The 14334-nt window shown below is 46.5% G+C and overlaps 2 protein-coding genes across 2 annotated transcripts in view; one reads left to right on the top strand and one right to left on the bottom strand.

Annotated features, from left to right (window-relative positions):
* Nucleotides 1–14334, top strand: part of LOC132777432 (AP-5 complex subunit sigma-1-like) — a 127319-nt gene that overhangs the window by 15879 nt on the left and 97106 nt on the right. The window lies entirely within an intron of this gene.
* Nucleotides 1647–14284, bottom strand: LOC137097061 (C-type lectin domain family 4 member F-like). The gene is made up of 5 exons (XM_067468367.1): nt 14167–14284; nt 10908–11006; nt 8740–8891; nt 6486–6598; nt 1647–1785 (listed from the first exon to the last, which is right to left on the bottom strand). Exons 1-5 carry the CDS (start codon nt 14282–14284, stop codon nt 1647–1649), a joined length of 621 nt encoding a protein of 206 aa, XP_067324468.1.

Here is a 14334-nt window from a genome sequence, read left to right as displayed (position 1 = left end):
TAGAGACAAAGTGGAAGTCCTTTGAATGCCACATCATGAGGAGACAGCAAAGCCTAGAGAAGACAATGATGCTGGGGAAAGTGGAAGGCAAAAGGAAGAGGGGCCGAACAAGGGCAAGATGGATGGATGGCATCCTTGAAGTGACTGGACTGACCTTGAAGGAGCTGGGGGTGGTGACGGCCGACAGGGAGCTCTGGCGTGGGCTGGTCCATGAGGTCACAAAGAGTCGGAGACGACTGAACGAATGAACAACAACAAACAACATGCCTTGGCAGAATATGTCAAGGAAAGCCAAGCACCTGCTTTAATTGAAGTCAATAATCGGAAACTTCTCCAAGCACAGCAGACAAAGAACTAGTACAAGAAAACTGCACTACAATCCAGAGCTGACAGCTGGCACAACAAAGCATGGCATGGGCAGTTCCTTGACAAAATTGATGGAAAAGTTGACAAGGAGAAGACCTGGTGATGGACCACAAATGGGACCCTGAAGGAGAGAGAAGAAGGCCTGGTTCTTGCAGCCCAGGAGCAAGACTGTTGAGATTAACGTCACAGTTCAGCAGCAGATCAGTTCATAGAATCATAGAATCATAGAATCAAAGAGTTGGAAGAGACCTCATGGGCCATCCAGTCCAACCCCATTCTGCCAAGAAGCAGGAATATTGCATTCAAATCACCCCTGACAAATGGCCATCCAGCCTCTGCTTAAAAGCTTCCAAAGAAGGAGCCTCCACCACACTCCGGGGCAGAGAGTTCCACTGCTGAACGGCTCTCACAGTCAGGAATTATGCTGGCCTGCGCGCCGGGCTTTCGAATCCCCTTTGCTCGGCCAGCGAGACCCACTGGGTCCCTTTGAGTGAGTCACGCTCTCTCGGCCTCAGAGCAAACCTGGCCAAAGAAACTCCTTCGGCTCTCTGGACGTCGGAAATGACCTTACAACACACCACCACCACCACAACAACAACAACAACAAACGGGAAATCCAGGAAATGAAGTTTTATTAGATTGAACGCCTATTTTTGGGAAATGATTATTTAAGTTTGGATTGCAAAAAAAAAAAAGAAAACATAGAATTCTAGAGTTGGAAGAGACCCCAAGAGGTCATCCAGTCCAACCCCATTCTGGAACATACAGCGAAAGTAGGCATGGGCAAACTTGGGCCCTCCGGGTGTTTTGGACTTCAACTCCCACAATTCCTAACAGCCTACCGGCTGTTAGGAATTGTGGGAGTTGAAGTCCAAAACACCCGGAGGGCTCAAGTTTGCCCACTCCCGAGAGATGGAAATGATTGCTTGGAGCTCAGACCAGGCGCCTTGCCCATTGCCTGTCTTGCCCGAGCGTTTGGCCAGCTTCATGGCGACTGGAGTGTTGGTGCGAGTCTCTGGGGCTGTCCTTCCCGCGGACAGACAGTCATAGAATCCTAGAATCATAGAATCAAAGAGTTGGAAGAGACCTCATGGGCCATCCAGTCCAACCCCATTCTGCCAAGAAGCAGGAATATTGCATTCAAATCACCCCTGACAGATGGCCATCCAGCCTCTGCTTCAAAGCTTCCAAAGAAGGAGCCTCCACCACACTCCGGGGCAGAGAGTTCCACTGCTGAACGGCTCTCACAGTCTCTTCCTTCCTTCCTTCCTTCCTTCTGCTCAGGGAATGGCCTTCTCGCAGAACGCCTTGTAGCTGTAGGAGCAGCTGATGTCATTCCACTGCTGGGAGGCGTGGACGCAGTCCTCCCGGTTCCCTACGCCCCCCACCCAATTGTCCGGCTGGCGTGGGGACCAGAGGCTGCAAAGAGAAAGGAGAAACGGGGAGAGGGTCGCTTATGCTTCTATGTCCGTTGGGGAGATAAAAGCAGGATATAAATAAATATAACAACAACAACAACATGCCTTGGCAGAATATGTCAAGGAAAGCCAAGAACCTGCTTTAATAGAAGTCAATAATCGGAAACTTCTCCAAGCACAGCAGACAAAGAGCCAGTACAAGAAAACTGCACTACAATCCAGAGCTGACAGCTGGCACAACAAAGCCTTGCACGGGCAGTTCCTTGACAAAATTGATGGAAAAGTTGACAAGGAGAAGACCTGGTGATGGATCACAAATGGGACCCTGAAGAAGGAGAGAGAAGAAGGCCTGGTTCTTGCAGCCCAGGAGCAAGACTGTTCAGATTAACGTCACAGTTCAGCAGCAGATCAGTTCATAGAATCATAGAATCAAAGAGTTGGAAGAGACCTCATGGGCCATCCAGTCCAACCCCATTCTGCCAAGAAGCAGGAATATTGCATTCAAATCACCCCTGACAAATGGCCATCCAGCCTCTGCTTCAAAGCTTCCAAAGAAGGAGCCTCCACCACACTCCGGGGCAGAGAGTTCCACTGCTGAACGGCTCTCACAGTCAGGAAGTTCTTCCTAATGTTCAGATGGAATCTCCTCTCTTGTAGTTTGAAGCCATTCTTCCATTGCGTCCTAGTCTCCAAGGAAGCAGAAAGGAAGCTTGCTCCCTCCTCCTCCCTGTGGCTTCCTCTCACATATTTATACATGGCTATCATGTCTCCTCTCATCCTTCTCTTCTTCAGGCTAAACATGCCCAGTTCCCTAAGCCGCTCCTCATAGGGCTTGTTCTCCAGACCCTTGATCATTTTAGTCGCCCTCTTCCTCTGGACACATTCCAGCTTGTCAATATCTCCCTTCAACTGCGGTTCCAAAAATGGGACACAATATTCCAAGTGTGGTCTAACCAAGGCAGAATAGAGCATGGGGAGCATTACATCCTTAGATCTAGACACTATGCTCCTCTTGATGCAGGCCAAAATCCAATTGGCTTTTTTTGCCGCCACATCACATTCCTGGCTCATGTTTAACTTGTTGTCCACGAGGACTCCAAGATCTTTTTCACACGTACTGCTCTCGAGCCAGGCATCGTCCCCCATTCTGTATCTTTGCATTTCGTTTTTCCTGCCAAAGTGGAGTATCTTGCATTTGTCACTGTTGAACTTCATTTTGTTAGTTTTGGCCCATCATCTCTCTAATCTGTCAATATCCCTTTGAGTTCTGCTCCTGTCCTCTGGACTATTGGCTCTCCCTCCCAATTTGGTGTCATCTGCAAACTTGATGATCCTGCCTTCTAGCCCTTCATCTCAGTCATTAATAAAGATGTTGAACAGGACCGGGCCCAGGACGGAACCCTGCGGCACTCCGCTCGTCACTTCTTTCCAAGATGAAGAGGTAGCTTCTTCCTGCACAGTTCTTTTCAGTCAACTGCTCCCACAGCCTGCAGCCACGCTGGGACCTTTTACAAACACTTGAGCACATGCCCGGCCATTGTCAGTTTTACCGTTGTCTTTCCCCCAGTCTAGATGATATTACAGACTCACCACAGCATGCAGCCATATCTTGTCCTAGTAGACAGGTTCTTTAATTACATATAGCCTTCGACAAAACAACATCACAACACAAGGAGAGATATACACTGTACACGACTTCCTTATATACAATTCTATACAATTACACATAGCAATCTCTGATTGGTTCCCAATTCATTAACTTAACTCAGACCCAGGATTGCATCATTCACAATCACCTGGACTAGGCCAGAACACATTCCCCAAATGAAGTTCTATATACAGTGAATGCATGACTCAGCATTTCCAATAGAAGCCCATTAGCAGTGCATGACTCAGCTATATTGCATTACAATACATTGTGAAACCTGACAAATGCAATTTGACATCAGGACAAATGCAATTCAGGCCAGGATTGAAAAATCAGCGGATGACCCAAAATGCAGACTGTGCAAGGAAGCAGAGGAAACCATGGATCATCTCCTCAGCTGTTGCAAGAAAATCCCACAGACGGACTACAAACAAAGGCACAACTCTGTAGCCCAGATGATTCACTGGAACTTATGTCACAAGGACCACCTTCCAGGAGTCAAGAACTAGTAAAGGGATCATAAACTTGCAAAGGTCGTGGAAAATGGACACGCAAAAATATTGTGGGACTTTCGGATCCAGACTGACAAGGTTTTGGAACACAATACGCCAGACATCATGATTGTGGAAAGGAAAAAAAATTGGATCATTGATGTCGTCATACCGGGTGAGAGTCGCATTGAGGAAAAATAACAGGAAAAACTCAGCCACTATCAAGACCTCAAAATCGAGCTGCAAAGGCTCTGGCAGCATAAACCAGTCCAGGTGGTCCCAGTGGTCATCGTGCCGAAACATCTCAGCCGGCATTTGGAAACAATAAACATTGACCAAATCACGACCTGCCAACTGCAAAAGGCTACCTGACTTGGATCTGCGCGTATCATTCAAAACTACCTCACACAGTCCTAGACGCTTGGGAAGTGTTCGACTTGTGATTTTGGGATATGAAATCCAGCAGAGAGATCTCGTTTGCTGTGACATACTGTGTTTTTGTGTCAGTAAAATTAATAATAATAATAATAATAATAATAATAATAAGTTGTTCTGTCACACTGGGCCTGTAATAATTGTGGAACTCTCTGCCCCGGAGTGTGATGGAGGCTCCTTCTTTGGAAGCTTTTAAGCAGAGACTGGATGGCCATCTGTCAGGGGTGATTTGAATGCAATATTCCTTCTTCTTGGCAGAATGGGGTTGGACTGGATGGCCCATGAGGTCTCTTCCAACTCTTTGATTCTATGATTCTAATTGTCTTTTGAAACAGGACGTGCACCTTGTGCCCAGCAGGAAGCCAGGGCACCACGAAAGAGGCCCTCAAGGATTTTCCTGAAGAAATGGTCTTTAGATGACTTGAAAGGTTAAACAAAGTCCTTTATTATGGAACAAATCCAACAGATTAACACCTCCCAGCAACAGATTTTCCCAGACTCAGGCAGGCCTTCAAATGCTAATGAAGGTGATCAGCTGAACATTCACACCTAACTGCAGCAGGGAAGAGCTCCTTGCCCCACCCCAGCCATTCCACAGATATATAAACCCATTTTTCCTACTTCCAACAGACCTTCTCAACCTCTGAGGATGCTTGCCATAGATGCAGGCAAAACGTCAGGAGAAATGCCTCTAGAACATGGCTCTATAGCCCGAAAAAACCCACAAGAACCTAGTGATTCCAGCCATGAAAGCCTTCGACAATACAAATCCAACAGATATTTCTCCAATCTTCAATGAGTCAAACCAGTGCTTCAAGGCTTTCAATCAACTGGTGGCTTCCTTAATCTTGTCCACGAGGGACAGGCAACTGTCTTCGTTAACTGTTCTTATACTTTGGGAGGAAAACCCTTTTTAAACCTTTCCCAGGCTGTCTATTATCTAAGCTTTGTTGGTGTGGGATCTACTACCGGTTCCAATCTGCGTCTTGGTACCGAGTAAACCTACCAGACAAAGCTTGTAGATTCTCCAGCTGGAGTTCTTTGGGTCTGTTTTCCCTCTGGAATTTCTTTAAGACTTTAGGGCTGTTTCCCTCAGATGCTGTAAGGCTGAGAGGCTGCAAACTCCCAGCCAGAGCTTTGGGAATTTTCCCCCAGAATGTCTTGAGAAATGAAGCTTTTCCGCAGGTGAAGCTTGTCCACATCCTCTAACTTAGCTTTCCTCACTAAGACTAACTAAAAATGGCCCCCTCTTCCCTTTCCATCTCCCTGAGAGAAGGGGTGTATCCAAACTTAACAATGATAGACAGGTGGCTTGCCCTATGACTGCAAACCAAAGGAAGCCACCTTTTTGCAGAATCCCTGAAACTTTGGAATGCATGCAAACACTTAATAGAAAGAAAACAAAGTTGGAGCTCCTGGTACAGATGTACCAGCACAATAGTTTAATCTGGAGAAAAGAAGGAGACAGAAGAAGGCCTGGCTCTTGCAGCCCAGGAGCAAGCCATCAGAACCAATGCAATGAAGGCCAGGATTGAAAAATCACCTGATGACCCAAAATGCCGAATGTGCAAGGAAGTGGACGAAACCATGGATCATCTCCTCAGCTGCTGCAAGAAAATCACACGGACGGACTACAAACAGAGGCACAACTCTGTGGCCCAGAGGATTCATTGGAACTTATTCAGAAGTTTCATCCGAGCTCATCCTGGGAACATCTGGAAGGTTGCAGCTTGTTCTGACCAAGACTTCCAGATGTTCCCAGACTCCAACTCCCAAAAAGTAGTAGCCCAGCTTCTGGAGGAGAGCCGCAGAAAGACAACAACAGAGCGCTTGATAGATATGGTCTAGTGCGGGCATGTGCAAACTTCGGCCCTCCCTCCCTCCAGGTGTTTTGGACATCAACTCCCACCATCCCTAACAGACTCAGGCCCTTTGCTTTCCACCTCAGCTGCTTAATGAAACAAGGAAAAGGAAAGGGCCCGCGGCTGTTAGGAATGATGGGAGTTGGAGTCCAAAACACCTGGAGAGAAGGCTGAAGTTTGCCCATCCCTGGTCTAGTGTGATGAGACCCTGAGAAGAAAAGCAGCCGTGTGCAGGGCGTGGCTGCGTCGCCACTGCAAGACCCACCTGGCTCCCGGGTCGTACTTGGTGCCGTCGGCCCAGGTCCAGTTGCCCTTCTTGTACTGGTCCGTCAGGCCGATCCAGAAGGTCTGGCCCCCCGACTGCTGGGCAAGGTGCTTCTGCAAAAACGAAAGAGAGGCCCAGGTGAGCTCAGAGAAACAGAGAGACCGGGTCAAGGAAATAGCCTTTCCTTCTGCCATGATGATGATGATATTAACTATTGTGTTAAACAATCAAGTATGGATTGTGGATGTTGCAATCCCAGGTGACAGCAGGATTGAAGAGGAACAACTGGAAAAGCTGACACAATACGGGGATTTAAAGATCGAACTTGTTGCAACTCAGAGTAGGCTTCGCCTTGCCTCCAAACACCACCACACAAGAGCTGTAGTTTTACAGTTTATTGAGGAAAATATCCACGTCAAAATAAAGAATAAGCATTGCAAAGTCCCAGAGATTAAGGTTAAATGCAGAATACAGTTCCAAAGATCTTCAGGTAAAAGCAGGAGGCATAATCCTATTGGCAAAGTTCAAACCAGAGTCCCAGGTACAAGCAATGAAACATTTGCCCCATGAATCACAATGCAAGGAATCCCAAGCGTACTGCTTTCCAGGCTAAGGTTATTCCATGAAGCTTCCAGGCTAATAAGCTACGTTGAACTGACGCTTTCACAGAGCCAATGGGATTTTGGCCTCAGGCATCAAGAGGAGCCTAGTGCCTAGATCTAAGGAAGTCATGCTCCCCATGCTCTATTCTGCTTTGGTTAGACCACATCTGGAATATTGTGTCCAATTCTGGGCACCACAGTTCAAGAGAGATATTGACTCTAAGCTGGAATGTGTCCAGAGGAGGGAGACTCAAAGGATCAAGGGTCTGGAGAACAAGCCCTATGAGGAGCGGCTTAGGGAACTGGGCATGTTTAGCCTGAAGAAGAGAAGGCTGAGAGGAGATATGATAGCCATGTATAAATATGTGAGAGGAAGCCACAGGGAGGAGGAGGAGGGAGCAAGCTTCCTTTCTGCTTCCCTGGAGACTAGGACGCAATGGAACAATGGCTTCAAACTACAAGAGAGGAGATTCCATCTGAACATGAGGAAGAACTTCCTGACTGTGAGAGCCGTTCAGCAGTGGAACTCTCTGCCTTCCCCGGAGTGTGGTGGAGGCTCCTTCTTTGGAAGCTTTTAAGCAGAGGCTGGATGGCCATCTGTCAGGGGTGATTTGAATGCAATATTCCTGCTTCTTGGCAGAATGGGGTTGGACTGGATGGCCCATGAGGTCTCTTCCAACTCTTTGATTCTATGATTCTATGACAGCAGGATTGAAGAGGAACAACTGGAAAAGCTGACACAATATGGGGATTTAAAGATCGTACTTGTTGCAACTCAGAGTAGGCTTCACTTTGCCTCCAAACACCACCACACAAGAGCTGTAGTTTTACAGTTTATTGAGGGAAATATCCAAGTCAACATAAAGAATAAGCATTGCAAAGTCCCAGAGATTAAGGTTAAATGCAGAATACAGTTCCAAAGATCTTCAGGTAAAAGCAGGAGGCATAATCCTATTGGCAAAGCTCAAACCAGAGTCCCAGGTACAAGCAAGGAAACATTTGCCCCATGAATCCCCATGCAAGAAATCCCAAGCGTACTGCTTTCCAGGCTAAGGTTATTCCATGAAGCTTTCAGGCTAATAAGCTACGTTGAACTGACGCTTTCTCAGGGTTTGCAAGAGGCCTGAATACCTTTCTAACATGAAAACATTAGGCTCTCATCATCATAAAAGCATTGCGATGACCTTTCACCGAGCTGGCTTCTCGTCTGCTTGCCAGATGCGAACTCCGCCTGACCCGGAGATCAAGGCGAGCTTCTCGGGTCAAATCCTTATCTGCACTTTCGGCATCATTGTGGGAAGGCACCTGCTCGCTATTCCCTTCGTTAACATTCCTTTCTGGTCAAAACAGCTGTGTTGACACTGCTCTGTCTGTGAGAGCCTCGGAAACAGGCTCAGAGATTTGAGGCACAGACAAAGAGCCAGGAAGCTGAAACCCAGCAGGAATCTGAATCCCATCATCCTCATCATCAGAAAATAGCTCAGTCACAACAAAAATATAGATGAACTGTTATTGTTATATTACTATTACTATTGAAGGGGAACCAGAGGCTCATCTACTCCCCCCCCCCACCCCCTTTGGCAGGGCAAGAGGTGGTCCATTCCTCCGGCGCCTGTGGCTCAGCTTTTGCCCAAATGCAACACATCACTCACCATCTCTCCCTGGGAAGTGACGGAGGTCAGGTGTGCCCCACGTGATTGACAGCTCTGCTCGGCGTCCGCCCAGGTTTTGGCCTCTTGGAGGAAGAAGTAGGCGCTCCCGCCGAAGAAGGTCCAGCCGCCCGAGACCAGGCCGCGAAGGTCTCCTTTTGGAGGAGCAAAGAGTCAAGCCTTGGAGAGACGTGGAGCAACCAACCCTGTGGCAGCCTTCTTGAGCCTGAGCCCATTCGGATGAGCCGGATGACCCTTCCCATCATCCCCCTTCAGCCCTAGAGCCACTTTGGGTGGATAGTGCTATCGTACAGTTCGGCCACTAGAGGGCACTAGACTTTGTTGTTGTTCATTCATTCAGTCGTTCCCGACTCTTCGTGACCTCCTGGGCCAGCCCACGCCAGAGCTCCCTGTCGGCCGTCACCACCCCCAGCTCCTTCAAGGTCAATCCAGTCACTTCAAGGAGGCCATCCATCTATCTAGACTAGACTTTGGGTGTTTAAAAAAATCTTAGTGGAAATGTTATTATGGGTTAAAGCCCCCGATTGCCAACATAATTGGTGTTGGGTTTCATCCCTGACTGGACAAGTCTCCAGCCCTCAATGAGTAGTTTGCCTCGATAGATTAGAGTGAGGGATCCCTTCCCCAATTTCCTCAAGCAAGCTTATCTTAAGAAGGGGCTTAGAAGGGGGTTGTCATCCTGCATGCCACTCTCTCCTCCCCCTTTGAATACTTAGCAATGTGATCTCTTCAGGGAAAAAGTACCTTCCTCTTTAAAGGTATTTCTATTGCCCTGGTGAGGCCATGTGGTCAGAGTTCTCCATATTGTCTTCTCCCGAGTGAGGAGGCATCTCGCCATTGTCCAGCCAAGAGGGAGTAGATAAGAGTTACTATATATACTCGAGTATAAGCCTAGTTTTTCAGACCTTTTTTTTAGGCTGAAAAAGTCTCCCTCGGCTTATACTCAAGTCAAGGTTATTTATCATTTTATTCCGTTATAAATACATAATAAATGCATTATTATTATTAAATTTATTATTTTACTTTATTATTGTTGTTATTATTGCATTTATTCTTTTATTCTGCTTAATATTATTGTTGATATTACATTTCCATTATATTACTCTATTATTATTCTTACCTTTATTATTTTAATCTATTTTTATGGGAAGGATACACAAGCACATTTACATTGAAGAAGGTCAGAATGATTTAATCAGAGTTGGGTAGTCTTATCTTAAATATCCAAAAACATTTAACCTCTTGATACCTCAATTAATGTAATTTTATTTGTATCTGTTTTTATTTTGAAATTTATCAATAGCTGTTGCATTCCCCACCCTTAGCTTATACTCGAGTCAATCCGTTTTCCCAGTTTTTTTGGTAAAATTAGGTGGCTTATATTCGGGTCGGCTTATACTCGAGTATATACGGTACTTTTATTGTTTTTCCTTTTCCTTAGAAGATAGCTCAGTGAAGCTAATGAACTCAAGAACCTTTCCTATTTGGAATGGATTTCTTTTGTCTTTAATAAACATATTAATTTTGATTATATGAAGTTGTGGATCTGCAATCCTGTTCCATCCTGATGAATGGAGGCCAATCCTTGCTCACTACACGTAAGCTTCTGCTGCTTATGAACTCTGCATCTGGCACTCTGCTATGTTTTTGGTGGAATCACCCCAAAGTGAGGGTTATGTTGAGCCTAACAGCTCCTGATTGCCAACAGAATTGGGACCAAAACAGTTTGGGATTTCTTTGCATTTCAGAATATCTATATTTGCATCTATGTAAACAATGAGATACAACAGTATGGAGAGGGCACCCAAGTCTAAACACGGAATTCCTTTATCATTCACATGCACCTTATTATATACATGATGATGATGATGACGATGATACTGCTATTTCTTCCTCTGCCACTCATGTATAATATGTGAAATAATTTCATTTTGTTTTAATACTATACAACCCCAAAATGAAGATCAATTTTTGCCGTAGGTTGGAGGCATTATTTGGAGAGGTGTAGGGACACGACAATCGCTCGGCTCCTTTCTGTTGATCCGATCAGGCCCCTAAATCCAGGGCCCCTTGGTTGTAAGCCTTGGGTTTCGGCCCTTATTTTGGGGTCCTTGAACACCCCCTCCCCCCCCCCCCCCAATGATGCTCACGGAGGTGTTCTTGGGCGGCCGCTCTCGAGGCGTTGGCCTCCTCCACCCGGACCTGGAGCTCCGAAAGGGCCCCCGAGACGCTCTTTAGGAAGCCGAGGCCTGAAAAGAGAAGAGAAGAGAAGAGCAGGAAGGCCGTTGGCGGAGGGAATGCCTGGATGAAAAACTTCAAATCCCAGGATCCCCATTCACTGGCTATTTTGGCTGAAAGGTATGGGGATTGTTATCCAAAGAGCAACTTTGCAGGAGCAGATTGGTGGGTACTTGACCTTCAGAGAAGGAGATAGATGGATGGATGGATGGATGGATGGATGGATGGATGGATAGATAGGAAGGGTCATAGGCTCACAGAGTTGGAAGAGACCCCAAAGAGGGTCCTCCAGTCCAAGTCCCTTCTGCTTAAAGACCTTCAAAGAAGGAGATAGATTGGTGGATGCATGGATGGATAGATAGATGGATGGATGGATAGATAGATAGATAGATAGATAGATAGATAGGAAGGGTCATAGGCTCACAGAGTTGGAAGAGACCCCAAAGAGGGTCCTCCAGTCCAAGTCCCTTCTGCTTAAAGACCTTCAAAGAAGGAGATAGATTGGTGGATGCATGGATGGATAGATAGATGGATGGATGGATAGATAGATAGATAGGAAGGGTCATAGGCTCACAGAGTTGGAAGAGACCCCAAAGAGGGTCCTCCAGTCCAAGTCCCTTCTGCTTAAAGACCTTCAAAGAAGGAGATAGATTGGTGGATGCATGGATGGATAGATAGATGGATGGATGGATGGATGGATGGATGGATAGATAGATAGATAGATAGATAGATAGGAAGGGTCATAGGCTCACAGAGTTGGAAGAGATCCCAAAGAGGGTCCTCCAGTCCAAGTCCCTTCTGCTTAAAGACCTTCAAAGAAGGAGATAGATTGGTGGATGCATGGATGGATAGATAGATGGATGGATGGATAGATAGATAGATAGGAAGGGTCATAGGCTCACAGAGTTGGAAGAGACCCCAAAGAGGGTCCTCCAGTCCAAGTCCCTTCTGCTTAAAGACCTTCAAAGAAGGAGATAGATTGGTGGATGCATGGATGGATAGATAGATGGATGGATGGATGGATAGATAGATAGATAGATAGGAAGGGTCATAGGCTCACAGAGTTGGAAGAGACCCCAAAGAGGGTCCTCCAGTCCAAGTCCCTTCTGCTTAAAGACCTTCAAAGAAGGAGATAGATTGGTGGATGCATGGATGGATAGATAGATGGATGGATGGATGGATAGATAGATAGATAGATAGATAGGAAGGGTCATAGGCTCACAGAGTTGGAAGAGACCCCAAAGAGGGTCCTCCAGTCCAAGTCCCTTCTGCTTAAAGACCTTCAAAGAAGGAGATAGATTGGTGGATGCATGGATGGATAGATAGATGGATGGATGGATAGATAGATAGATAGGAAGGGTCATAGGCTCACAGAGTTGGAAGAGACCCCAAAGAGGGTCCTCCAGTCCAAGTCCCTTCTGCTTAAAGACCTTCAAAGAAGGAGATAGATTGGTGGATGCATGGATGGATAGATAGATGGATGGATGGATGGATAGATAGATAGATAGGAAGGGTCATAGGCTCACAGAGTTGGAAGAGACCCCAAAGAGGGTCCTCCAGTCCAAGTCCCTTCTGCTTAAAGACCTTCAAAGAAGGAGATAGATTGGTGGATGCATGGATGGATAGATAGATGGATGGATGGATGGATAGATAGATAGATAGATAGATAGGAAGGGTCATAGGCTCACAGAGTTGGAAGAGACCCCAAAGAGGGTCCTCCAGTCCAAGTCCCTTCTGCTTAAAGACCTTCAAAGAAGGAGATAGATTGGTGGATGCATGGATGGATAGATAGATGGATGGATGGATAGATAGATAGATAGATAGATAGATAGATAGGAAGGGTCATAGGCTCACAGAGTTGGAAGAGACCCCAAAGAGGGTCCTCCAGTCCAAGTCCCTTCTGCTTAAAGACCTTCAAAGAAGGAGATAGATTGGTGGATGCATGGATGGATAGATAGATAGATGGATGGATAGATAGATAGATAGATAGATAGATGGGAAGGGTCATAGGCTCACAGAGTTGGAAGAGACCCCAAAGAGGGTTCTCCAGTCCAAGTCCCTTCTGCTTAAAGACCTTCAAAGAAGGAGATAGATTGATGGATGCATGGATGGATAGATAGATAGATAGATAGATAGATAGATAGATAGATAGATAGGAGGGGTCATAGGCTCACAGAGTTGGAAGAGACCCCAAAGAGGGTTCTCCAGTCCAAGTCCCTTCTGCTTAAAGACCTTCAAAGAAGGAGATAGATTGATGGATGCATGGATGGATAGATAGATAGATGGATGGATGGATGGATGGATGGATAGATAGATAGATAGATAGATAGATAGATAGATAGGGTCATAGGATCACAGAGTTGGAAGAGAACCCAAAGAAGGTCCTCCAGTCCAAGTCCCCTCTGCTTAAAGACCTTCAAAGAAGGAGATGGATGGATGCATGGATGGATGGATAGATAGATAGATAGGAAAGGTCATAGGCTCAGAGTTGGAAGAGACCCCAAAGAGGGTCCTCCAGTCCAAGTCCCTTCTGCTTAGAGACCTCCAAAGAAGGAGATAGATTGATGGATGCATGAATGGATAGATAGATGGATGGATGGATGGATGGATAGATAGATAGAGATAGATAGATGGATAGATAGATAGATAGATAGATAGATAGATAGATAGATAGAAAGGGTCATAGAATCACAGAGTTGGAAGAGACCTCAAAGAGGGTCCTCCAGTCCAAGTCCCTTCTGCTGGGCAGAAGGACATCATCCAAGCCCTGACCATCCAGCCTCTGCTCAAAGACCTTCAGGGAAGGAGACAGGATCCGAGAGTGGGAAGAGAGCCCTCCAGTCCAAAGGACCAAAGGCTTCCCTAGTTGGCCACCCAGCCCAAACCCCTTCTTTCTGCCAGGCAGGAAAACCCCGGTCAAAGCCCGCTGACAGATAGCCAGCCTCTGCTTGCAAGCCTCCAAGGAAGGGGCCTCCACCAGACTCCGAGGCGGAGAGTTCCTCTGTTGAACCGTGCTTCCTAGAGAAGCAAGCCCTCTCTCTCTCCCTCAGGGCATCCTTTCAAAACTCAAACACGGCTCCCCGGCCCCCTCCTCCCAGCCTTCTCTTCTTCAGGATTCGAACTGTGGTCCAACCCGGTTATCTCATTCGATCTCTTCCACGAGAGAGATACCTTTCCTACACCGGTCAAGAAAGACCTGGTTCCTTTCTCTCTTGGGCTTGTTGTCAGGCTTTGGGGGAATCGTGGTCTCAAAACTTTTGTAAAATGGGCATAAAATGGTGAAAGGCATGTTTCTGGCTGACCTTGAAACAATATAGGGGTGGGGGGGTTCCTTGTAAG

Source organism: Anolis sagrei, chromosome 5, assembly GCF_037176765.1.
Source record: "Anolis sagrei isolate rAnoSag1 chromosome 5, rAnoSag1.mat, whole genome shotgun sequence".
Lineage (NCBI taxonomy): Eukaryota > Metazoa > Chordata > Lepidosauria > Squamata > Dactyloidae > Anolis > Anolis sagrei.
This window is presented reverse-complemented; position numbering and strand designations above follow the sequence as displayed.

What these genes read in the sequence shown, in the direction of transcription:
- LOC137097061 (XM_067468367.1), bottom strand. Translation starts at nt 14,284, where the DNA reads ATGCCTTTCACCATTTTATGCCCATTTTACAAAAGTTTTGAGACCACG. An exon ending in TCTTGACCGGTGTAGGAAAG is followed by an intron (nt 11,007 to 14,166) that starts GTATCTCTCTCG and finishes TTCTCTTTTCAG; the next exon opens with GCCTCGGCTTCCTAAAGAGC. An exon ending in TCACTTCCCAGGGAGAGATG is followed by an intron (nt 6,599 to 8,739) that starts GTGAGTGATGTG and finishes TCGTTTTTGCAG; the next exon opens with AAGCACCTTGCCCAGCAGTC.